Here is a 26,935-nt window from a genome sequence, read left to right as displayed (position 1 = left end):
AGCTAAGCTCTCTGAGCAAAGCAAATAATATGCAACTCATGAAAACAGTCTGCTGGCTGAATCTATATTTGGAGAAACCATACCATTTTCTCTTGCTCATAAATCCTCCAGTACCTGGACCATTATTAACATCTTTCTTTTTCTTTAAAAAACATAGTTTGATGGCAAGATTATCATGCATACATTCTTGACATGAGTTAAGAAAGTTAAGAGAAAGAGTTGTAGGTCACTGAGTGGTAAGGACCATAAAAGAAAGTGGATAGGATGTCCTGAATTTTATGTGTATTGTCTTTTAGAGGTTTGAGCTCACTGGCTGTCGTTCAGCATGCAAGGTGCTGTGGTGGAGGCTCCGGTGGACAGAGTCACTGGGGAAGTAGCCTACTGGGAAGTTTTCTCAGGCAAAAATGATCCTCCTACTCAGTTTCAATATTTCACACTTAGTGCTTGATCTTCAACAGGTTGGGTGTGAGAAGCAGCCCATCACTCTCCTGGGGAGGAGACATGAACAACACTACCCCTCCCTAATGGAAGCAAATGCCCGAGGTTTCGGGGATGGTCTGCTGCCACCTGTTATCAATGCAGCTAATACAGAAGAGCTGATGGCTCTGTTGGGAAATGCACTTTCCTGCCACTCGTTGCAACTCTCTCTGAGTGGCATGGTGGTGGTTGCCATGGACACCAACTAGTCAAGGGGCTAGGGTCAGAGTTTGAAGGATTGCGCTGTGCTTGAGTGGGTGAGACTGAAATTAAGTTAATGTGTGTACAAATAAGGTGCGTTTCTTTCCTTTGCGCCTTTGAGAAAACTGCAACAAAGCAGTCTGTCAAGCAACAATTGATTTTATATTGGCCAGGGAAGAGGGAGGAGAAGCAATTTATTGAGTAGGAGGTTCTCAAGTTAAGCACAGGCAGTAGTTTGAAATAGGTCAAGAGAAGTGAAAAGGACTCTCAGAGCTCTTGAAGAGATAGTAATGATGGAAAGGCACTTAAGAATGGCTATTAAGAAGCTTTCTCTAGTACTTTCTTTTACTGCCTGGTCCATTGCTTCAGTGTCCCTGGATCCTCATTTCTTAATCTAAGATGCAGCATTACTGAGATTTCACTCCACTTTGGTTCTTCCCTCTTATTTACTCCTGCAAGTGCAGGCGTGCATATGTGTGCGTGTGCGTGTGCGTGTGCGTGCATCTTTTAGATAGCATTGTTTCAGATCGGTTCATCCAGTTTTCCCTCTTCTGGGTCCTCATTCTTAAGATTAGTGGGCACATTTTCTGCCAATGCTGAGCTCTGAAAGAGACTGCACCCTTCCTGACCCTGTCCTCAATAATGATCCAGTTTATAGCTAGAGCCAAAATTTCCACTGTTGGGGCAATTAAAAGCATGAAAATAATTTAAGTTAAACCACATAAGTCTGAGTACAGTACCCTTGTTTACAACCAATGAACCCAGCTATGGTAGGACAGTCCTGTTGGGCTCACAAAACCATAACCAAAACACTCGTCATTCTCTTGGATGAATCTCTTGCTTACAAATCCAGACCTTTAAGATGATCATGGGAAAGTAACAGCACACTGTCAAAGGCAAATATGAAGACTCCAAATATCTGGGGAACATGTTCTAACCACCAAACTCTTGCCTCCTCTCTGACTCTACCACATCAGTCTCCTTCTCTTGAGACCTGCCTCAGATTATAGAAGGAGCTTAAATGCTCTTTGAGTTCTCAGGCTCAGTGACCACACATTCCTTTCCTTATTCACTGTCTCCTCCTTAAGAAATGAGGTGCAGTGACTCTTAATTATAATGCTCGATATTTGAAGACTTGCCCTCTCTGGGAATCTTAGAATACCTTAGAGAAATTGTCTGATTCATCTTAATGTTGTTCTGGTAAGGCAGGGAAAGAGTTTTCTATTTTATGATGAAGATGATGAAAGGCAAGGTGGCTGTACAAGATCACACAGTGATCTTAAGATAGAACTCAGCCAACTTTCTAGTCTTTGGCCCAGGGCAGGATGACTTCAGAAGATATTTGTCAATCAGTCAATTGCTATTCTTTTACAGAGTAGGGCGTTGGTGGTCCATGTACATTTGGGAGGCTGTTTGGTAGTTAAATATATATTTAAAAATGTTGGAGGGAGAAAAGTGGTGTCTGGCTACTAATCTCTTTCACTTTAGCTCTACTTCTAGTGACGTGACACTTCATTGTCACAATCTTCCCAAGCCCTGGCCCGCTGAATAGTGCCCCTTGCTCGTCAGTTTGTTATAACCTTTGGGCAGAGACAGTTTGACCCTGTCAAATCTGGGTGGAAAGAAAGCTGCCCCAAGAAGGATGGGATTAATTTGACTGAGAGGGCCAGGTGGGTGGTTGGTAACACTGGCATCAAACTGATCAAGGGCTCTTTCCCACACTCAGTCTCATCAAAGTCCAGACGTCAGTGTGGGTCAGTCAATGGCCTTTGCCCTTCAGGGTTAGTGCGGTAAAGAACCTGAGTCTGCACATTTTATTTTATTTTTTGTTACTGCACTTACTTCGCATTTCTCAGTGTCTCTCTGTAAGGGAGTCTAGAGGTCTAAATAATTTGAAATATAAAATGAAAAAAGAATTAAAAAGTTAACATAAGGGCCCTGTGGCAGTGTGAGCATAAACAATATGTAGCTTTTGCATCACTGTTGTCAACTGTGGTTCTTGCAGCCCTTGTGAAACTGTTTGTTACAGCATCTGTTAGAATCTAGGACAAGGCTCCTGTAATCATGCAGCTGTGTGAGAAATCTTTTAATTGCTATATTTTTGTTGCTCTTAATCTAGAAAAAATTTCCTGATAAAGTTGGATGATGATTCCAAAAAAATTTTATTAATGTTTACAAGTAATTCAAATCCATAGGACCTTGTCAATCTCTCAGTGCCTACAATAGCTTAACTGGGACGTTCACAGTACAAACCACACAAAGGAATGGTGTCAGGGTGTCTTCCCCTCATGCCAAGTGAAACATGTTCATTGTCTGTGGATGGATAAAATAGCTATATATGGTTAATGTTTCCTTCCTTTCCTTTTTTTTTTTAAAGAATAGATCTGAGGTCTCATTTGATTTAAGTGATGGCATTAACTCAGAACAAAGTAGAGTATTTGTATATTATTTTCCATTTGAATTGGTTCATATTTTTATAATTTTAGAATAAGGTACCAGCCTTGATCCTAAAATGCTGGTGTTAATGGATGGGAGAGACGGTCTTTGGATTTAATAAATTGTTACTGCAATCTACTATCTGTTTCTATGTGCAAAGGGCATCCGAGCAGGAGTATAACAGTAGATACGGAGATAATGGGGAAGTTATGATAGGCTTGTGATGAACAAACAAACCTCAATTTATCAGAATCCAACTGCCAAGAATTTCTAAATAATAGGAATTTCCCTTGAGGCATTTTCCAGGTATTATAAGGACTAAGACGATATTTATATATACATATATGGCACAGCTTTGATCAACCAGAAACTTATTAATGGAGACATTTGTGGTTCTGTACTCTAAGGATAGAGGTAAATGATAAACCTCCAGGCTGTGTCCTGGCCTTGGAACATATTACCTTTCTCCCTCTTCATCTGTGTCTCCAAGTCTAAGCAAAGCTCACTGACGTTGAGGCTTGCAAGATTCTCAGTCAGCAAAAAAAAGCATTCAGTGATGGTCAGTAGCCCAGAAATCGGAGAAAGCAGGAAAGCCGACTCATACATTTTAAGATATTTATCATACTCTGCCTTCCAGAACTATCGTGTTGCCTCATCACCCCTATTACTGTAGCATGGAAGACATGTCCTTTCCCCGACCCACCATATCTAGTACTCGGTATGGTTAAATGGGTCAGGACTCAATCAATAGTTCTTGAATTGAATTTCCTACCTTGTTTTTCATAGTGCTGGCAATCACAGCCTGTTGGAATTGGAAGGGGCCATCATATTCAGCACATTCATTTTACAGTTTATGAAATGGAGGCACAGAGTGATAAAGTGACTTTTTGAAGTTGTACAGCTTGAGACTAGAACCTAGGTCTCCTGCCCCAAGGCCTCTGTGCTCTGCTTTATAAAACTTCAGGATGTTTCCAGTCATCCCAAGGACTCTCATGAGGTTCCCTAATGAAAATTAATTTCAATTTGTGTTTATTTTTAAAATAAAACTCCAAACCTCATAGGAAATAATCAAGCGAATAACGAGGTATCACAATTTTTAAAAATGGGGGGGAGGGAAGTGTTGGTTGAACAGGAGTATTTTCATTTTGAGACCAAAGCTTCTATCATCTGAAATAAACAAGAGTCTTGCTGTTTCAAAGTAATGATCTTGAATGAGTTTTTTCTCTTTATTTTCCCAGAGGGGATTTGCTTCTAAATATTCATGAAGCCAGTCTAGCCAGTCTAGTGTGAAGTATGACCAGAGAATCAGATCATCTTTTTTAATAAGCCAAAGATAAAAATCTCTAAATATAGAATACTGATGTCCGCTACTAACTCTTAGGATAAATACCTCTGCATTTTAGGGAACAAGTTTATTTAAGGCTGCCAGTGAGAGCTAAAATCACCTAACACGTTGAAGGTTTTTACTGCAAGTACAGAGTCCCACTCACTTAGAGCCTAAAGGATGGGAGGCTGGACTTAAGAGAACATCTTTTAGAAATCCAACCATAGGTTTTGATTCTAAGACACTGTTCTGCAATTTTGGGGTGCATTTTGCTTCAATAGGTGGCAAGGTAGTCTAATATATGTTAAGTAATAGGATTAAATCACCATGACATTAGGGTAAGAAATAAAGACCACTGGACACCATGACTGAGGTAACAAAAAGGGTCCCTGAAAAGGATGAATGAGGCAGCCAATTTATACAGAGAAACCTGGAATAGGTTGGAGGTGGGGAAAGAGATGGTACATCTAGTAAGATACAGTAAGAGCTGAAGGAAGGCCAATGGGTATGCTTGGCTATGTATGCATCTATGCTTGGAAGCATGCTCATTAGCAGATTGGGGAGCAGAAGAAACAAAGAGGAATGGGATCTCTTTTTTTTTATATATGGGCCTTAACTTGTGCCTGGGAGAAGAAGATGGAGAGGCATAGTGTTAGAAACACTTTGACCTTATGTTTTATGGTGAGTTTACTCATATACAAAAATACGCTGCAGGCATTTCTAATTCTTTTTATTCTACCAGCACATATGTACCTAGCCTTCATTATATGATTTTACATTTGTTGAGATGCTGCTATCTAACTTGATTCACATGGCTAGGGGCTATTACAAATTTTAAAAAGGAAAGAAAGAAAGAGAACCTTTGTTTCTCCCAGTCGTGCCTAGTGTGGTACTCTGAATATAAGCCCTTGTGTGATGTTAACCTCAGAACAGTTGCCTGGCCCTTGTGTGGGAAATTTTCCATGTCAATTACAATGCCTGTTCTAGAGGTCTGATACCTTTGCCTTCCTTCTTCTTCCTGAGTTGCCTCTTGATTATGCAGTGATTTCTTAGGTAGCTAAGCAAGTTTATCCACACCAGGAGGTCCCATTCTGTGTGGCATCTTGTTTCTCTGTCATGGGGGTATGGCTTCAGATTGCCCTTTGAAATCCAGGTAACACCTGACAAATCCCTTATTGTCTTTGTCTTTCGAAGATTCTGAAAGGCTTCTCATTCCGTCCACCTATAGATGCAGGCTGAGAAATAAATGGCATCCTGCTTTGGTTCAAGGGTCTCCAATATAGCTGTACTGTCTCCTATCTAATACTCAGCCCACCATATAATCTGAATGTCATGGAGGACATAGAGCTAAATGTGAAGTATAGAACCACTAATATGTGGTGATGGAACTCTCAGCTTATAATCATGCCTCTGAAAGCAGGTGTCTAGAAGAACTTTGGAATTCTAAGTAGAGAGTCTTTCTTAGAAAACCTCTAGTGTTGAAAAGGATCTGACATAGAATGGATTGTGGCAGTGGGCATGGAAAGGGGGAGGAGAAATTTATTTACCTATCACTGCTCCTCCAGACCTATAATTTATCCTAATCATGCCTCCTGACCATCTTCGTTTTTTTTTTTTTTTTTGGACTTTGGACAGGGTAAAAGGGAATGTCTGCAGAATAAAGCAAAAAATGCAAGAGTATCAGAAAGATCCCTGGAGTAAGCAGTACCCACCACTGAGAGGTAGACGTAGGATAAAAAAATCTTTCAAAAGAATAATGGGACCATCACTCTCTATCCCAGTTCTGCCAGATACTTGGTGAAGCCTTTAAGCTAGTCAGGAAGAGACTCCGGTACTGTGCAGAAGCTCCCTCCTCAACCCCGCTTCCCCAGGCAGGTATCGCGATAGGTGATTGGAAGAGCTACAGTCACACTGCATGAGACCGGAGTGTTTAGAAAAAAACCTACTTTCCAGGAATAAACAGGACATTTTGACAGGGGCATTTATATTTCTAGGCCATGAGAGAAGCAAGCTCACTCCTAACATTTCGGAGCCCACGGCCAGAGTACAAATGGAGGACGACATACCGTATATGTAATGTTACAAAGTCCAAAAACAAGGTATGCCTTGGCCTGGTCTCTGTATCCACCTGTCAGCCTAAATAAAGAGAGAAACTGAGGCACGTTCAAACTACCAGGTATTGCATTTGTTCAAAAGTAGCAGAGAAATTGCAATCCAGGAAATGCAAACTACAGGTGAGTCCCTTTGAAGGTCTGGGGCAGGCTGTATTTATGGAAAGGACTGCAAAAAGGGGGAGGTCCAGCCAGAGTCCAGGCAGTAAGTTCACTGGCTTGAGGCTGGGGGAGATTCTTGGCAGATATTCAGGAGATAAGTCTTGGACTTCTGTAAATTAGGCATTTATGAGAAATCAGTCTTTCAGGTATCTTTTTTTTAAGCAGGAGATAGAGGTAATTTGGTCTGTTTGTTTATTTATAGAGGAGGTACTGGGGATTGAACCCAGGACCTGGTACATACTAAGCATGCACTCTACCACTTGAGCTCTACCCTCCCCCCAGTCTTTGAGTTCTTAAGTTTTATTCTCCTGAGGGTGCAACGTATGAGAGTCTCTATTTCATCTCCTCTGGTTCCATTTTAGGCGGAAATCCTTTCACACACCCAAGACCCTGTAGCCCACTCTCTTGAAAGACGCCAGGAAGCTGAAGGACTCAGGCTCGCTCTCAGACTCACCCTACTACCCGTGAGACCCAGACACCCCGTTGGGGCCGGGCAGGGCAGGTGGGGAGGAATCTGGGCCCAGGGCTCAGAACTCCTGGGTGGAGGCTGAATCTATCTGAAGCCAGGATGGAGTGGACCTGAGAAGTTCTCCAAGAAGCCGAGCAGAGTTAATTCCCCACCCCTGTGGCTCACTCTTCTGACTTGGGGTTGCCGAGCAATTCTGCATGTCTTCCAAAGCTACATCATTCCAGTAGTGTCAAAGGAGGGAGTTCAGATATCGATAGAAACTTTTCTGTCAAACCCCTTCACTGAGACTGATTTGGGGAGGCCAATTTGAAACAAAATTCATCATTTTCTCTGGTTTCCTATGGCATGAGTTGTCATTTTTTTCTTTCACTGTCCCTGTCCTTGACTCCACGTGCCTTTGTGCTCTGATCCAAGGAGCCCAGTTTGGCTTTTGTGTCCTTTTCCTTTCCATCCCCTGATGTTCAACCAGCTACTAACTTTTCAAAAATTTTTAGGGCCAAAAAGAAAAAAAGCCTTTGTTTTCTAGTGTTTATGGTATGAGGAACCCTCGAGAGCTCGGAGCTCAAGGCAGTGGCCCTTCTCACCAGGGTTTAAGGGTGGTACCGGCTGGGAGGAAGGCGCACACCCCCTGGGGCACTGTTGCTCAAGTCTAGTAGCCCAGAAAAGCTGAGCATCCACCCCAAATACTTACCCAATGGGCATTTATGCTTTCCCAGAGCCAGCCTTATTTTATGCTTGATTTTCCAGAGGTTAATGCAGGGAAGGGGAGTTGTACCTTCCAGACTTTGCCAGTTACATTCAACTTATTCCCTATTAAAGGAGGAGAAAATGGGCAACCCCTAGGGCAGTTTTTGGTAAAATAATGAAGATTGTGTTTCTTTATCTGAGAATAAATGCACACAGATGGGAATTCTAGTTGTACTTACGTACCACTCGGAGAAAGTACCCCTCACAATTGATTCCTACTCTTGTGGAGCCCTCTGCCTAGTTAGATTGTTGGCACCACAAGTGAATGACCCTGTTCATCATAAATGAGTTCTTCACCAAAGGGTAGGTTTAAAGGGCATATTTTCAGTTCTGTGTGTTAATGGAATATGGATCCTCGTCAAGTAGAGAAAATATCTGTGAGATGCTTGTTGTTCAACAATGCTTGTTGTAAACAGAGCTGCTGCTCCCGGCTTCATTAGGATGCTCATCTCATAACCTCTGGTTGAATCTACTCTGATTGAAAACGTCAGTCAGATGCAGGGCTGATTAGCGCAGTGATTAACAGCATTTGGAACCAGACTCCCTGGGTTCGAACTCTGGCTCCACCAATTATTAGCTGTATGACCTCTAAGTCTCAATTCCCACATCTGTTAAATGGAGATAATATTTCCACCTACCTTATAGGGCTAATATGAGGATTAACTCACATGAGGTGGATAAATGCACACATCTCCACCCACATTGATGAAAATAGTATCTGGAACATTGTAAGCACTTAATACTTATTTGTTATTAAAAATGCCCAGTTGTCATACATAGCTCAAGGCTTTAGTGCCTTTAATTACTTTAAGTGATGTTGAAAAATCCAGTTAATTCTCCAGTAGTCCCTGAGCTTATCAATCTTTGTGTGTTACCCAATGTTACATTGGAGAAAAAGCAGAGAGGTTGTCTAGCATGCTAAACTCATATTAGTGAGAACTGAACATAGCTAAGTCTCAGACTCTGTTCTCATGGTAAGACCTTAGATTGAACTGATATCTTGGAAAATCCATGGGACACTGTCCTTGAGCAGCAGTCCCTAAATAACTCATTTCCATAAGCACAAAAACCTACCACTCATGAGCAAATAACTATGGTTACTGGTCACTGAGAGCCTACTGGGTGCCAAGCACTGGACCCGGTGCTCCACATACTACTTTGTGTAATCCTCACAACACATGAGGATCCCGTGAAAGGAACGTAGTGGAATAGTCTTTCAAGATGAGAAAATTGAGCCTCAGAAAATTAAGTCATTTTCTTCAGTGTCATGCAACAGGGAAGTGAAGGTGCTGGGATTTGAAATCACATCTGTTTGAGTCCCAAGTTTGTGTTTATTCAACTCTACCAGGCGATGCTACCCGCAAACTGTCTTCTGGACTGGCAAGTCAGCGCAATGCTGTAGTAGGATCACTGAGATTAAGGGTGGAACAAAGAGGGAGCAAAAAAAGGAGAGAGATTGGACAGTACCAGTATGTGCTGAGTAAAGGGTGAAGCAAAGGACAGATATAAAGCTATAACATTTTTACTTCACTTGACACAAGTCTAGCCATTGACAACAGTGCTCTATGTGACCCCAATTGCTAGACATATTTTGGAGTGAGTGAGCACTGTCTCCTTTGTGTTACACCCTCATACTTTACAAGAGCCCCTAGTAACATTCATCTTGTTTAAACCATTATCTTTAGGAAAGACTTACTAACTTGGAAGTTTCATTTCTTAAAATGACTGTTTTTGAAGTCACAGAGTCAAATGAAAGGAACATAAGGGACTGACTTGCCTCAGGATTCTGTCCTGAAGAAGCACTACTTTCCATGAGGAGGTGATTTTAGCTTGGAATATTTCCAGGGGAAAGCAGACATTCTATATTTTCCTGCACAGCACATTGAAACATTGGTTTGGGCTCCACTAAGTCTGTATATGCTACAATTCAGGCAGGGACTATGCTGAGATTTACCTTTGAATTATCTACAGAAAAATAAAAATATGGTGAAAACTGAAAGGGGGATATTTAAATTTCTTTAAGGAGACAACCTTTTCAATATCCAATAAAGAGGCAATTAAGAAATATTCTTACCTACTCATTAAAATAAGCCTTCTATAAGGATATTTATTTGTCATAACACAGGATTAACTTGGAATATTTGTATATTCCTGAAAACAATCTTAAAACTATTCTAGACCTGACTTTTCACTAATTCACAATGGCCTCACCTTCATATAGCCCCCGCTGGTGAGATTTTACTTTCCTCCAGTTTCCTCTCTCCCTGTAATGAGTCCTTGCTAATGCGGCCTCTCTCTCTGGTCTAGTTAAGCTCATTTGCTCTGGTACTGTCCTTAGGCACACAGAACAGTTGGTCAGTGTCCTCTTTACGATAACGCCATATACCTGAGGATGGTGATTAAGCTGCCTCTTGGCTCTCTTCCACCAGGCTAAACAACCCCAACTCATTTAGCCTTTCCTCATAGGCCCTATTTTCTAACGCTTTCATCATTTTTTGCAATGCTTCTCTGGACCTTCTCCAATTACTTTGCAATTGTTTTAAGCTGTTTTAAACTGATGAGCAGGCCTAATCTAGGGTTTGGCATGGGCTAAATACTTAATAAATGACTTAGAAATTAAGGAAGGTGGTTCAGTGCAGGAGTAAGAGCTGGACTAGGAGTCAGAAGACTTGTGTCCTTGCTCTGCCACTTACTAGGATTGGGCAGAGAGCCACATTTGGACAAATCATCTAAATGTCTCTAAGCGACAATTTATCATCTGTAAATCTGGGATAAACACATCTGCCCTGCCTGCCTCCCATAGTGAGGCTCAAATGAGATAATCTACGTGAAAACATTTTGTTTAGCATCAAAGCACTATACAAACACTGTGTGCCAGGAACTTTTCTAAATGCTTTGCATATATTAACTCCTTAAGTTACTGTTGTCATTTCCATTTTATAACCATGAAACGGAGGCACAGAGAGTTAAGTAACTCGCCCTAGGTCACGCAGCTAGTTAGTGACAGAATCCAGGCAGATTGGCCCCAGAGTCCACACTTGGAAACTCTATGCTATGCTGCCTCTCCAAATAAACATCAAACATCCAACAGAGCCATTCCTTTTACGGTGTCTGACCTTCAAAAGCAGCCCACAGGTAGACACTATTGCGATGGAGCATCTGTTCAGTCATGGGTAGATAACTCTATGAGGGGCAACTTTTTTGAAAGTTAATGTTTAGATTGGTCATTGAATTAAGGCAGCTGTCCACTGGTGGGGAAGGCCTCAGGAACACATTACAGCAATGGGAGAGCTCCATCAGTGCAGGTCAATGGCACATTCTTCCTAGTACACCTAAATCTTCCTATGGAAAGTGCTCTTAATTCTTGGGTTCAGGATCTACAGTTTCTAAATATTCTCTGTGTGTTCTGACAACCCTTCATGGTTTCAACTGTCTATAGTTCTGTCCTTTGGTATGTTAATTCTTGTAGCCAGAAATTTGGAATTGTTTCCTTAAAGATTAACTGTTAAGGAGCAATATTAAAGACAGATTGGTACCTAATTAAATCTTTTTTCCTGCTGTAGTCTGAAAGGTTGAAAGAGATAAAAGAGAGCTTTGGAAAGAAATGTTGGAAGAGTTTTGATTTACCCCATAAGTGTTTAAACATTCATAGGGAAAATTAGAACCTGTATCATGGAATGGGGATGTTATGCTATATAGTGACATATTGAAGACCTGCTTATATTTGAAAAATTGAACCATATTGAGGTCTTTTCATTACCACCCTTTGGATATAGAATACAATATGAATTTACCTTATGCCAAAATCTGATCTATAAGGAATACAGTTGTAGTTGTGTAATGGGCTCTTTTACCTCAAATAGTGGCATGAGGTGTAATTTTATGGGAGACTATAGAAGTTTCCTTCCATGCAAATACACTCAAACAAAGTTGAAAATACCTTTGGAGGATGGGAGGATTTGGGGGGGGGAGGATTTGATACTATTTGAGTTATAAATGGTATCATTCTAACTAGAATTTATATAATGAATTATGATAAGTTTGTCAAGAAGAGTTGGAAACCAATGAGAAAAGTGATATCTCTGTATCTTAGTAATCAATTTTTTTAAAAAGTCTTCTCTATAGAAAGAGTGTGTTGAATTTATTGCTTAATTTAAATAATTTGTTTAATGAGAAATCTATATCTAAAGAAATAAATTTTGGTAAATTCATGGTATCAGAATAGGCTTGAGCTGAGAGCTCCTATCTTAAACCTTTGAGAAACCATGTACTTTAATAATCACATCATATGGCTGCAGGCACTGTTTTGCCTCTTGATGGAAGTATAGCAAAATCCCAGTGGAACTTATTGAAATGTGCTTGTTCAATATTTGCCCATCTATCTATTCATCCACCCATCCATCTATCCATCTAACACTACGTCCCAGGTACTCTGTGGGACACTGAATATACAACAGTGAACAAGACAAACCTGATTCCTACCTCACAGTACTTAATGACCTAGTAGAAATTCCTTAAATGATAAAGAAAATAATCACGAGTTGATAGTTTTATGATAATTTTTTGAAAGCAGGAAAAAGAGTAAGTGAAATGAACTCCCTAGCCTTACCTGGATGTTGTTAAAACTTTATTTTGAACAATGTGCCCTCAAAAATTGTATAGAAAGTGTTTTGAGGGATGCTGTGAATGCACATATAGAAGAAAGGAAGATAGAACGTCAGACATTAGAAGAGAGAACAGGGTTTTGGAATAATGTTAGTTTACTTTTCCTGAAAATGTTTAGTAATAATGACTATTTTTTTCTATGGTCTTTTATGCCTTTCAAAGCAATTATACCAACCATGTGAGGAAGAGAAAATTTAATTTTCCCCATTATGTAGGTGAGATAACTGAGGCATAGATTTTTAAGCACCTAAGATCCCACAGCTATATAGAATTCACAGCTCTACCCACTGCTTTTTCTATTACATCATGCTGAAAAATCCCAGACTCCAGTATAAGGTCCGATAAAACCCAAAAGACTTATCAGAATGCAAAATATTCAAGAAGCCAAAGTCACTAGTACAAAAGAAGGAAAACAAAGTACGACAAGGAGGATGTTCCTCTCTTTCGGCTATTAAGTAGGTCACCCACTAAAAGGCTATTTTGGTATAAAATTTTAGAGGGCATGTAGTACATACACCAGCATCACTGACCTGATTCTTCACTTTCAAGATCTAAGAAAATCAAAGGCAGTTTTTTTTCTTTTGGAAGGGAGGGGTAGATCATTTGGGTAGCTCAAGAGAATGTTAGTTGGGAAATTTGATTTAGCCAGGCTAGTGCTCTAGATTGTGAGGCTGATTCACTAGAGATGATGGTGTTCTTAAGAAGGGGACAGCTTTGCATCTCTATGATGCAGTCAGCCCTTCCTTCCTTCCTTCCTCCCTCCCTCCTCTTTTCTCCCCACCCCTCCCCTCCCGCCCCTTCCCACCTGTCCCTCCCTTTTCCTTACTGATTTTCTTTTTTTGCATTCTCTTCTTGTGGGGGCATATCTGACAAATTGTTAATATTTAATTTGCTATAAAATAGCTCTCCCAGGCAATGGCTGCTCACTATAATTTCAATCTCTGAAGCTGTTTTGGCCCCTAGGTACACTGCGATCGAATTAGAATGGAAATGTTTCCCTTACAGTTTGGTTTATGGCAGCACAGATACTTTGTTATTAACTGGCAAATTGAGACTTCTTAGGAAAATAATAAACTTTCACCACATTTCGATTTGACTCTTTACTCCAAACAGAATATCCATCTGGCTTAGGGTGAAACATTTCTTCTAATATTTTTAGTCTTAAATTTAAATATCCAAGATTAATAATAAATATCATTTGGCCCATTGAATTATATCTTTCCCCCAGTCTAATTCTTTTTCAGTTTCTTCACATTTTAAAAGCCATAAACTTTTTCTCATAAGACATCTTTAAAAATGGCCTTCAATTATATATACACGTATTCTCATTAATTCACGCTCTCTCTCTCTATTCCTTTCTCAAACCAGAGGAATATTCTGCAAAAATATCCACAAATTCAAACCTAGTGAATAGTACTCTGACACTTTGCAACTAGGCCCCTGAAACAAAACCCCTATCCTTCTGCCCTGCCTAATCCCTTGTCTGTTCCTTGCCAAGAGGAAGGTATAGGGATTATTTTGAAATAGTCAGCTATCTATGGAACAGAGGTGTGGAAGGTTATGTTTGTCTGATAGCATTAAATTGCAGAGACTACCAGATTAATATGGTAGGCAATTTTTAACAGCTTAGGTTTTCTTTTATTTCTTTCAATCTCTCTCTCTTTTTTTCCTGCAGCCACTGGGGAGGAAAAAAGGATTAGAGAGATGATCAGAATATGTTGGCACATTTAGTCTGTTGGCTACTTAATTTATTAGCAGATATGGGAACTGCTGCAGGTTGATGATTTAACAGGTTGGCTGGGGGTGGAATAAATCTTAAATGTACCTGTTCCAAAATTGTGTTAATCCTTTCGACTTCGCAGTCGATCAAGTATCGTTTTTCCTGCCTCCTGTCCATTTCTTCAATTATGCGCCTGAATTCTTGGACGTCCTTTATGTTTCCCACAGACCTTGCTGTCACTTGCCAGTTGTTTTGCACTGCTGCTTCCATAATCGCTTGGAGAATAGAAAATCCTGAAAGAAGGAAAAACAGCTACATTGATCATTTTTTCTTTTAAAAATCTTTCTGTAGGTATTAAAGGTTCTACAGAGTTTTTCTTCATAGTCCATGGGGCTCCATTGAACCTCATCCATTGTGGACAGCAGGCTTACTCAGAACCTCTGCTTAACTTTTCAGATAGTTGGTATCTCTATCTTGTTTTAAAGGAAAGAAGATTCTACAATGTGTGGGCACCAGGCTAGGTGTTTATCAAACTGTACTTAAGCAATCACAGCTGAATTACCGTACCTAATTGTTTTTATTGACATGTATTATCATATTAAAGTATCTATGGAATGAATGCCAGTAGCTTCTTTCTTATTTCTGGCTACAATCTTCCCTATTGCAATTTGAAGCTCACTTCTTTCATCTTATACTTAGGTAGTGACTAATGGGGATGGGTACTGGGGATGATTTTCAAGGCCAAAATGATCTGTGCCCAAACAATTTAGATGTTGGAGGGGTTGAGAATGGGGACGATTGTCCTGCCTTTTGAACACATTCCAGATTCTGGGCCGCCTCCGGCTCCCCCTGTAGTGTTAAGCAGGTTACGGTTGGATATCTTTTTCACTGCACCATAGAAAATGGTACTGACATTTGGAGAGCATGCTTCAGGGAGATGGCAGTGGTGACTCAGTTGGTCATTACGACTCCTTTGTGTGCTGGGTGTACGCAGGAAGAAGGTCACAAACGAGACCCAAGCACTTGGTAATTTCCAAATGAGCAATTTCAGCACAGGAGCTCAAAATTACAGATCAGAGTAAATTACCATTGCTTTAAATGTTAATTCTTACTCTTTTTAAACCAACCACGCATATTTATTTCTCAGATTTACATTTTCGTGTGGGTTTTCAATGTGCTCCTTGCTTCAGTGGGAGTTGAGGGCACATGGTGGGCCAAGGCATGAGATTAAGAAATAACCAGGAAGAAAAAGATTAAAGTATTTGAAAATATTTCTTCAGAAATGTACAATAAAGCCTCATTATTTTGAATCCCACTAATTAAGAATTTATGAAAATTCAGCAAGGACTAGGTTGAATTTTACTTCTGTGCTATTTATGAAGAAAGTGTTGGCTGAATAATAATGGTAATAAAATTACACAGGGCATCTTCGATATATCTAAACTTAAAAAAATGCCCTTTAGCAAAATACAAGTATTTTTGTCTGTTGAGTCAAACCCTACATTCCTGTAATCTCTAATTGTTAGTCTTACTCTGCCATTTTGGAACCAAAGGGACAAATTTAATCCCTTTTCCATGTGATAGTCCTTCAAATTTTAAAGAACAGCAGATGCATATGACCCATTACCTTTCTTTTCAGGCTAAAGATGTCCCAATCCTTCAACAATTACTTTCATGACAGGACAATAGGTTCCCTCACTGTTCTGTCTCTGTCCTATGAACATTTGTCAATATTTTATTGATCCTGATAGTTCAGATGTGACCAGTGTGGATTATTGCTTGCTTTGATAGGAACTGTTGTTTCAGTACCTAGGATTTTCAAATAGTCACATTATATTGTTAATTGATATTAAGCTTGGATTCAACTAAAGCATATGAGTTTTCTCCATAAAACCTTTGCTCTGTAACAACTCACCATTCATGTATCAGGACTTATTCCATTCCAACCTGCTTTAATCTTCCTTTCTTTAATCCTTCACCCCATCCCAGTCCCCATTTCTTCCCAGTTTTCATGTCCACTTAAATCTGGAAGATGGTCTTGCCCACTTACACAGTGCTCTCCTTGTTGCCTACTGAAGGCAATTGCACCTGTCTGTCCTTTTTCCTGACATCCTATGCTACCTATAGACCTTTGTGGGTGACTCTCTTCCTCCATGAAGCTCCCCTTACCGACTACTCATTCATTTCTCCAGAGATGAGTAGATTTAAATTAGTTACAAGTAGTGGAGAAACCAATTTGAAGAACTGTCTGACAGAAATTTTAAAATTCAAAGTAAAACTGGATAAATAAATTATAGTTCGTGCACATGGAAAACCATGCGGTTAAAAAGAAAGCTCAATCGCTATATAATAAAAGGAAAGATTTCTGCAAAATACTCTTACTTAGAAAAAAAGCAGCAAAGTAGCATTTACAGTGTAATACCATATTTGTAAAGAAAATTCCATATCTGTACGTGTATAGAAAACATTTGAAGGAACTGGCAGTAGTTATCTCAGAGGTATAGGATTACCAGGAACTTCTACTTGCACTGTCATTTATTGATGTAAGGTTTGACTTCTTTACAAAAAGCAGGTATTATTCTCTGTAAGTACAAAAACAGTAAAGATTAAAAAGTACAACCTATGCTGTCCTCTAAGAGCATGAGCTCCTGGAAGAGATGGATGACAAATGAGAGCCGCTCTATATGCCACCTGCTGCCACAAATGCGAGGCCTCTTAATAAACACTGATTTTATAGATCATTTTATACCTTTGTTCTTTGAACCATGTGAATGTGTGACCTATTCAAAAATTAAATAGAAAAAGCACACTGATTTCTTAATGGGCTCGGGTGCGGGGCCTCCTGGGCTGTAAGCGTTGCTCACATTTCTGACCGAGTAAGAACTGTCGCTTAACACTGCAGTATCTTTTCACCACGCAGAGTCTCCTTGTGTCTGCTTGAGCGTGTGGCCGTGTACTCGAGAACCCTGGGGGGGACGGTCACCTCAAGTCAGTACCTGTCAGTGAGCGATCCAAAAAAAAGCTTTCATTTGTTTTTGTACCTAATTTATTATAGTTTGACTGTTTCCTGTTACAACTGACTAAAGAGAGTAAATATGAGTTGGAGGGAGGGAAAACAAAGTAAAACAGAAAAGTTTGTAGCTGGAGGCAGAATAAAAGCCAGCGTTGGTGCTGGTAGGAGGTGAGGTGCATAACAAAGCCTTGGCTTTGTAAAAATAAGCCTGCTGTTTTAGCAGCTTCAGAATTGTCCTCCGCTGGTGTGAGCTTTAATGTGCCCAACTCTGCAATACTGAAAGCAACTTTTATTTGAGCAGCAAATTCTCTCAACCCGATTCCAAACTACTGTCCACCTTCTGTTTCTTCTTGTTTTAAAGAATGGGAGTTCCCACATAGGTAACTGGGTGAATGCTAGATTGTCACCTGCATTCAACCAAGATAACATAGGAGCATGACAAATAGAGGAGAGGCAAGGTGATTGTGAACAAAGAACTGGGCCGCAGCCATGACCAAGCCAATCCTGCTGGGTTGATTTTTGGGCTACTCTTGCTAAGCCAGGAGGCCCTCTTGGTCAAGGCTAGTGTTGGGATGCTGTGCTGTACCACCCAGATCCCCCTTCAACACCAAAGGACCTATTCCTTCAACTTCTGGGAAAGTTGTTGGCTGAAGAGAGCTGCCTAGCTTAGGGTAATACTCCCTTCCCAGGGCTGCCTGCTTCCAGTGACTTGCTGTGATGGGGAATCAAGGCACAACCCCTTTGCTTCAAATGAGGTAACTCTAATGGGCCACCACAACTTCAGAGCTACCTGAAGGGCAAGTTGAGGCCTTGCTATGGCTGCATCACAGCCCATCTTCTTCTGCCCAAACCTGTTTCCTTCTTTTCTTCCTACAAGTGTTTTTAATGAGAATGCTCCCCCATAAAATTTTGTATGCCAATCTCCATCTCAGAATCTGCTCCCAGGGAATTCAATCTTTGACTATTAGGTTGACCTCATGACAGCAGATACCAAAAAATCTCAAATCTACAATTGTCAAAATCATTTTCACAGGGAGAAGGAAGGCAAGTATTTCATTCAATGTACAAACGATATGAAAGCTGCTCGACGCTGAACAAACTTGGTATTTGATCTGAAAACAAAGAAGAATAAGAAATAGGATATTGACACATGGCGATGAAGACACTCAAAGAAATACAGTTGAGGATAATTTTCTCCTTCTTGCTTTATATATTCCAGCAGGACCTCACATCACTTGTTGTTGCTGTTGAACCTCTACCAGTTCTCTTTGAGCCACACCATTTGTACTTCTGACATGGTTGCTAGCAGTCCCCCAAATGATGGGGCTCTCTGATATGGACAAATGGGCTTCATATGAATGTTGACATTGATAGCATTCTATGCCTGGCTAGGATTCTCAGGGAATTTTCCATAAAGTCCCAAAAGGGATTGCTGATCCTCTAGAAATGTTCTAGAGATACAAATTGATCTTTCCCAGAGAGTAATGCAATATTTGTCCCATTGGCTTGTGTAGAAAAATGCCTTTTCAGTATCTGCAGATTGAAAAAGAGAGGCTCAAACTGGCCCATGAAAATTCTTGTGGTCTGCACTTTTCAGTCATGGAACCCCAGAATTAGAGGCTAGAAGGACTCTTACAGATGACTGAGAGCAGTCAGATAGAATTTTTAAAGCTCTCAAACTCCTATTTCAAAATAAATTTTCATGGAAGGTAAAAGTGGAGCTGTTCTGGTTTGGAGGGTAGTTGTTAGAGAGAAACAGTGACTTGCCCCAAATCACACAGCTAGTTTAGAGTCAGAAGAAAGAGTAGAACCTAAGTAAGCAGGACCAGGATGAGGGTGAAGCAAGAGAAGCAGTTAGGGTGCAGTTTTTTGGCTTGTCTTTTTTTTTTTCCAAATGTATTGAGGTATAATTGGCACATAGAAATTATATATATTTAAGATGTACAACTTGATGTTTTGATTTACATATACAATGTGAAATGATCAGCACAATTAAGCTCATGAATATATCCATCACCTCACAGAGTGGCCATTTTTGCACTTTCTGTGTGTGTGCTGTGAAAACTTACTATTTACCCTCTTAGCAAATGTCAAGAATACAACACAGTATTGTTTCCTGTATCATCAGAGTGTTAACTGTCATTAATGGCCACCATGCTGGACATTAGATCTCCAGAACTGATTCATCTTGCATAACTGAAACTTTGTACCCTGTGACCAGCATCTCCTCACTCCCACTTGCCTCCCCTAAGAAGGCACTTAGGGCTGTGCAAGTGTAGCCACATTGCCTCACCCTAGTCCTGGCCCCAGAAGCAAGTCTCTCCACTTCCAATTTTGTGCTCTTTCAAGTACGTTCTGCTGCTAAGCCAACTTCACAGGTCTTGTTTCAGGATGCCCTTCGGCAACATTATGAAGTGGCAGAGCTTGTCTCTCTGTGTGCCCTTTCATCTTCTTGATGCCACACAGGATCCTGATGTTCCCCGTCTACCCAGTACCCCAACTAGACCTATCAGCACCACTTCTGGCTTTTTCTTACCTCTTTCTCCACATCAAAACTTGCCTGTCCTCTGCCCCACTCTCTCAGCATTCTGTCCTTTTCTAGGTGCCATCAAAAGAATGGCTCATGGCTTAATGTGTCATCCCTCCAGCTAATACAGTTGCCTTTTAGCAGTGGCCTTAACACAAGAGTTTGGAAGGAAAGGAAGAGAGAATGTTGAACATTGTTTTGGGGTCTATCCACTTCCCGGGGTCATTCAGATACTGAATGTGGAAGTTGGTGGTGTGCTTTATGATCTTTAGGCCGTGGTATTTGACAAAGGTATAGCTGGTAGCTGGTGGAAAAGGTCCTCAGAGGGTCGGTGTCAGTCTGGCCTATCTTACTCAACTGAATTTAGCTGAGGAAAGCAATCCTCTGTTTTCCTGTATCTTCACTTACCTCTCTGCTCCTCGACTCTGGTTATATATTATAATCACCTTGGGAGCTTTAAAAAATTGATGTCTAAGCCTCACCCTGGACCAATTAAATCCAAATCACTGGAAGTGATTTCTGCTTTGTTTTGTTTTAAACTCCCTGGGTGATTCTCATGTACAAGCAGAATTGAGAACCACTGACCTATTGTAATGGCTACCCAATGCAAATGAGGTTTATGGAAGCAAGTCTCTTTTCTTAGATGTCCTTCATGACTGGCAGAAAGGTTCTGCGTAAGAAAAGCAAGATCCAGAAGGGCTCTGTACCATCCAGAAATAAGCAGACAAAGGCACAAAGCTAGAGGAGAAGGCTCAGGCCACGGTTACAAATCACTTCTTCCTGTGGTAGATGAGGAACCTTGGAACACTGTGTGGGGAGCAGACACTAATGGACTCAAATCACTTTAACAAATGTCTTTCTTCTCCTGATGTAGCATCTGTGTTTTTCTTTCTAGGTATAAAATTAATATGTGCTCATTTTGGACACTTGAGCAGACACAAAAAATGAAAAAAAAAGTAAAAGTGTGGGTGACTCTTCCTCCAGGATAACCACTCTTAGTATTTGATGTAGTTCTTTCCATTCTATTTTATGTAAATATACTGCATGTTTTATTTTAGTAAAATAGATTGTACAATTTGTGTCCTATCATTTAAAAACACCTAACATTATATCTTGGACATTTTCTTACGTTAATAACAGAACATTTAATAAATGTTTTCAAACATGGTTTTAATAGCTACATAATATTCCATCTTTTAGGCATACTGTAATTTATTTAACCATTCCCCAACATGAACATTTCAACTGTTTCCAGTCTCTACTTACTGTAAATAATTCTATGATGGCAACACTCATAGAACATCTCTAATTATTTCCAGGGGTAGGAATATCAAGCCAAACATTTATGAACATTTTCAAGGCTTTTGATACACATTGTCAACTTGCCCTCCACTTTATGTTCCCATCAACAGAATATGAGAGTACTTGTCCCCTACCCCTTTGTTAGCACTGAATAATATATTTTCCCATTTGATAGGGGAATATAAAAGATTCTCTTTTTTGTTAGCATCTTTGATTATTAGCAGTTAGAGACTTTTCTCATCTTTGTGTCTATCTCTATATCTTATTTTGAGAATTTCCCATTTATTTCCTTTGTTCAGGTTTCTCTTGTGATGTTAATGTCTTTCTTATTTATTTATAAGAGCCTTTATATATTAATGATTTTAAGTATCTGCAATCTATGTCACATATGTTTTAACTCAGTTTATTTGACATCTAATATTGTTTGTGTTATATTTCAATTAACAGATGTTTGACATTTTATGAAATTAATATTTTTATTCATCAAAAAATTATGTGAAATGGAAGAAGGCAAATTAAGATTACTCTTCTGTTCTTATTCTAGGGCTCACCTGGGCTTTGAACCCAAATCTTATGCAAACCACTCTCTCCATTTCTTAAAACTTCCTTAGTCTCCATGGAATTTCAGATACATTTATTTTGTATATTGTGGCAAAGTAAGTGAATGGGAGAAGCTATGTATGGAATCTGAAGGTGTTTGCTGAGATACAGATGAAGAGTAGAAAACGAGACAGAGAAAAGACAGAGATGATGAGCCCAATTCAGTTATTTCGACTTATATTTGCCATATCTAAGGAACCTAATATTAAAAAATCTGAGCCCAAATCCAATACTTCAGGGTGTGATTATTCATATAACAAAATGTACTTTTCTTTAAAAAGAATTCATGGAAAGATTCCCATAACACATATGAATCCACATTTTGTCGTTTGTTGTCGTTTGTTTTTGTTTTAACTTGATTTCAACACATTTGGTTTCCACCAAAATCAGTATAGTGATTGTCTAAATCTGAGATGCTAGTGCAGAGACTTTTCTGTGTGTGAGGAGTCGGAGATGGGGAGATCAAGAACCCCTCTGTGTTTGCATATGGATGTCAGTCTGTGGATTTTATGGAACAGGAGAAAAACAAATATTCACCCACACCCAGCCCAGCTTACCCATGGCAAATTAAAATTTCCCTGAGGTCTTCATTCCTCATAATTGTGTTTAAGTTTCCCTTTAATTAAGAGCTGACCCTCTGCAAATCTTCTCTTCCTTGCAGCTGCATTATTAGGATGGGACTTTAGCTAATTTGTACAGTCAGGAAACAGAAGGTGCCCTCCAGTGTCCCAGTTCTGTGTCCTTTTCCTCTCCCCCAATACAAATCCTCCCTCATTCCAAATCAAACCCTTTAGTCATACTAGACTGTCCATGACTGATTAGATCTTCAATTGTGATCCCCTCCATGGAGGATTTATGTTTTAAATTAGAATCAAAGCTTTAAAGCAAAGGGGCAACTGTAATGGAGGAACTGTAGTAGACAACAGTAAGTGGGAGAGTGTTATTTGGCAGCTTCAGGTATTCCTGATACTCAATATCCCACCGAGGAGGCAACTACCAGCTACTTGTCAAGTTTAAAGTTGGCCCTGAAGCTAGCAGTGCATGGAATCCTGCCTTTTCCATTTTTTCTCTTTCATCTAGTTCTTCATTATGAACTTAGTCTCTCTGCTGGTGAATTACTTAGCCTCATTCTCCACACCATAAGCTGAGAAAGTATGCCCAAATAGTTATGTCAGTTTCACTGAGTGAAAGTAAACTTGCTTTGCATTGTCAGCTGAAAGGAAATTTAGAAGACCATCTGGAATAGATTTACTTATGGTCTGGGAAAAGCAGAATAGACAAGCATTCTGATTGTCAACTGCACAAGGTCTGATGTATAAAAAAAGTAAACAATAAACACAACTGAGATCACCTGGAGTTTGGATGAAAGGGGATACTATAGCGCTTGGGCATAGTTCCTTTATGTTTCTGTTTGGTACCTAGATAAATGTCCTGGGATAAACTGCCTGCAATGCAAAGTCACAGAGGGTACGAGTCATCTGAAAGTGGCTCTGTAGACTACTTGCACACTTCATAGATGTCATGGGATGATTGATCAGGCCCATGAATAGGGTTTCTTACATAACATTTCCTCACTTGGCTTTTAATCCCCTTGAAATCAATAATTTCCAGCATTGATCACATGATTGAATCTGCCAACCATGCAAATATTGAGCAGTCTCGGGGTTAGCAGGCACTTACTTTATGGGCACCTGGGGAAGAGAGCTGACTGTAGATGTCAACCAAAGAATGCATTTGCCAGCTCTGGTGGCATGGTAGGGGGAAGGCTTTACACATGATTAAAAAGGGTGGGGGAAAAAGGCTACCAATCAGCCACATTTCATCTTCTTCCCAGGTCCAGTTTATTCCAAATAGAACCTAGGGGCCTCAAGTATGAAGATAGCCCCTCACCCTGCCACCTGGCTTCCAGCAGGGGAAAACTTTGAGTCAGTTCCTGGAAGTGGATATATTTTGCATTGAGCTTTCACATCCCGGGCTTCCCTTTGTACACAGTGGTATACACTGTGGCCTGTGTCTATGGAGTAGTAAAGTGAATTGACTCAGCTGGGACTTGAGCTCAGAAAATACGTCCTTGTTTTCCATTAAGCAAAAGACTTCACATTAGGAAAGTGACTTATCTGGAAACCTTCTTCAGCATTCTCAATTTTGAGAAAGCAAGGCCAAACCAGACCTCTTAACATTTCTGAGCTTTGGATGAGGGGAGGAGCATGGATGATGGCTATCAGTGAGGAGGAAAGGAGGTAGAAAGTGGGGGTGAATTTATATCAAAGATGTAAGGGGTCTGGACCCAACTGCAAAGGGCTGTGGCTTATCCTGTCTGCTGGAGGGCAGAGACTTCTTGATCCTGATACTGTTGGAAGGCTGTCAAAGGTGCTATTAGGGGCAAGCTTTTGCCTAGAGGGCACAGAGGGGTGAAATATACAGTCCTGAGGATGGTGGGAACACGCTTTTCCCTTGAGGGAAAAAGGTTTCCTTTGACTTAATACTGTGGTCTAGAAACTGTTTAGGAAACAGCCAAAGTGGGATGTACAAAACTTACAAGGTAAATGAGAATGTTCATGTGCTCCCCTCGCATACTAAGAAGGGAAACACACATATAAAAAACATCACCAAGATCAACTCATTTCAATTAGTTGTTTTCTTTCAATTGTGTTTTCCCAATGGGGAGTTGAGAGTGAATTAAGAAGTATGGGGGAGGCTTACAGGCTAATGTTTCATCTTGTGTAGGCCTTGAGCTCCAGGAAGAGTGACTGAATCTTGCCTGAGATGCAGAGAAGTTAGGTGGTCTGAGGTGTCCAGAATTCTCAAATATGAGAGTGAATTTAGTGATGGTCCCAGTCTCTTTATTGTACAAATGAGAAACTGAAGTCTGGGGAGAAGAAATGGTTTACCCAGTGGTAGATGCCAACATGAACATAACCACAACTCTCTTCCGGTTTTAACTTTCAATATTAATGTAAAATAATGTTTCTGTTGTGTTTTCTGGATAAAGATTCATTTTGGTAATGAGTAAAAGTTAAAATCCAACAGGAAAATCATTATGAATATCCCTCAGAGCTTTGCCTTTGCATGGAGGAGCCTGAGATTTCACCAGTAAGTTTGTGTGTTCAAGCATATCTATCTCCACAAATCTAGTTGGGACTCCCATTTGCTACCGGGGCTCAGTCTAATCTACACAGGCTTCAAAGCCCATGGCTTAGCTCATCCTGCCTAAGCACACAGTGCAGGGCACAGCCTTCTCCAGCATCTTCAATCTCTAGTGATTAACTCTGGCTGCCCTTGACACCTAGAAAAGCCTCCCTCTCAACACATAAACCTCTCATTCATTAAGACTCAGCTCAAAACATATCTCACCAAACAGATCACCTGGTTGAGATGGAGGGAAATGAAGGTTCAAGCTCTCATACCCATCCTCTGTTAGCTTGAGAAACTTAGGCTACGGAGGGTGACCACTGTCTCTCAGGGGCTATGGTTGAATGCCACCTTCAAATCATTGTTGGAATAATAGATTTTTTTGTACTGTTATATGTAAATCTTTCACTCTCATTCCTCAGATTTTTAATTAAATTGCTTTCCCTTTCACTGTCAAGTTTGGGATAGGAGTATAAACTAACATTTATTGAATGCCTACTTTGGGCTGGGCACTGTGCTAAGGATTTATGCACATTATTACCTTTAATCCCCTCAACAACCCTAAGTATTGGTAGTGATTCCCAATTAACAGATGAGGAAATTGCATCTCAGAGAGGGACAGGGTTATGAATAAAAGCACATAACTAGTAAATTTTGGGGCCAGGATCTACACCCAGGTTTGGCTTTCAAGCTCATACTCTTCTTCTTCCTCATCAGTGGCTGAAATTACTCTGATATGTGCAGTTGCCCAGGAAAGATGAAATCATACATTTTTCTAAGCGTTTCTCCATGACAGAGAACTAAGAACACATTGTTGTGTAACTACCTGAAGACACCCCAGGATTTTTCAGGCCCTATAGGATGCAGGCCTTGCAATCAACTGTAAGTGAATGCTTAACAGAAACACAGTCAGAGTTCTGTGGATAATGGCATATCTCCCATCAGTTAATCACCACCTTTGGAGCTGAGCTGGAGTTACTAGACTGAGCAGGTTTTTATCATTGCTGGTGTCCTTATTTATTTCTCACTCTGTCTCAGGTGCCCCCTGCCTCCAAAGTAGCTATTTTTTTTTAACTGACTTCCCTATTTGTGTCAAATTTCCTAGTTTTCAAATCTGAGCATTCTCTTTGTCTCTTTCATTGCCCCAGGCAAACATGAAGTCAAATTAATTCACCCTTTCTGTATCTTCTCCTTTCTTTACATTCCCATGACTACTAGTTATTTTGAAGTTATTACTGCTATTTGCTTGGGCTACTGCAACAGTCCTTCCCCTTTACATCCAAGCTGTTCACAAAGACCAGCTTTAACCTTGTCATTCTTTTGATTATGTAATAGCCATGCTCATTCTCACAAATCTTCAAAAGTTTTCGTTTGCCCATAGGATAAAGTTCACAGGAGGTATTATAAGTGTTTCAACCTGCTTGCAATCTACAATTTATCTTCTAAGAAAGTCTTGAGAGGCCTATTAAACTGGGTGAGCATGTTCCTTTCCCAATCTGGGACTCAATTCTTCAGTATTCTATTTTGAGCGGCCCCTAAGGATTGTATAAATAGGTGCTGTCAGACACTTTGGAGGGTGGATCAAGAAAATTCTATTCTGATAATAGGCAAATGAAGGCTAGGGTTTAGAGAAAAGGAAAGATAATCTGAAAGAGGGACAGATAGAGGAAACATCTTTCTAAAAATTCTGCTCACTTACTCTCTTTGTTCCTAATTAGTGCTTCACTTGGAAATTGACACTTTGGCTAGAGCTATGAGCATAAAGCAAAGAGATGTAAACAAAGTCAATCCCACTAAGCCTAGCCTCCTTTGTCACCAATGGTACAAACTACTAAGAACACTGGCTGGCCAAGATGGAGGAAAAAGGCTAGACCTGTGGACTAGGAGGAAGCGGATTGGCCCTAATAGCCATCAAAGTCACGTCCTTGGCTTCATTTAGCCAGAAGATCCACCCAACTGAGTTAACTAGTTGCAAAGGACAAACAAGCATATGGCTATGACTGAATTTAGGAGTGCTTCAGCAGACTAGACTTTAGAAGGCTTACAGAC

The 26,935-nt window shown here is 40.2% G+C and overlaps 1 protein-coding gene across 1 annotated transcript in view; it reads right to left on the bottom strand.

The window, feature by feature from the left end:
• Positions 1-26,935, bottom strand: part of GRIA3 (glutamate ionotropic receptor AMPA type subunit 3) — a 259,886-nt gene that overhangs the window by 119,904 nt on the left and 113,047 nt on the right. The window contains exon 4 of the mRNA XM_006215906.2: positions 14,418-14,605. Coding sequence (XP_006215968.1) covers positions 14,418-14,605 — 188 coding nt within the window. The remainder of the gene's footprint in view (positions 1-14,417; positions 14,606-26,935) is intronic.

The sequence above is a fragment of the Vicugna pacos genome, chromosome X (genome assembly GCF_048564905.1).
Source record: "Vicugna pacos chromosome X, VicPac4, whole genome shotgun sequence".
In the NCBI taxonomy this organism is placed as follows: Eukaryota; Metazoa; Chordata; class Mammalia; order Artiodactyla; family Camelidae; genus Vicugna; species Vicugna pacos.
This window is presented reverse-complemented; position numbering and strand designations above follow the sequence as displayed.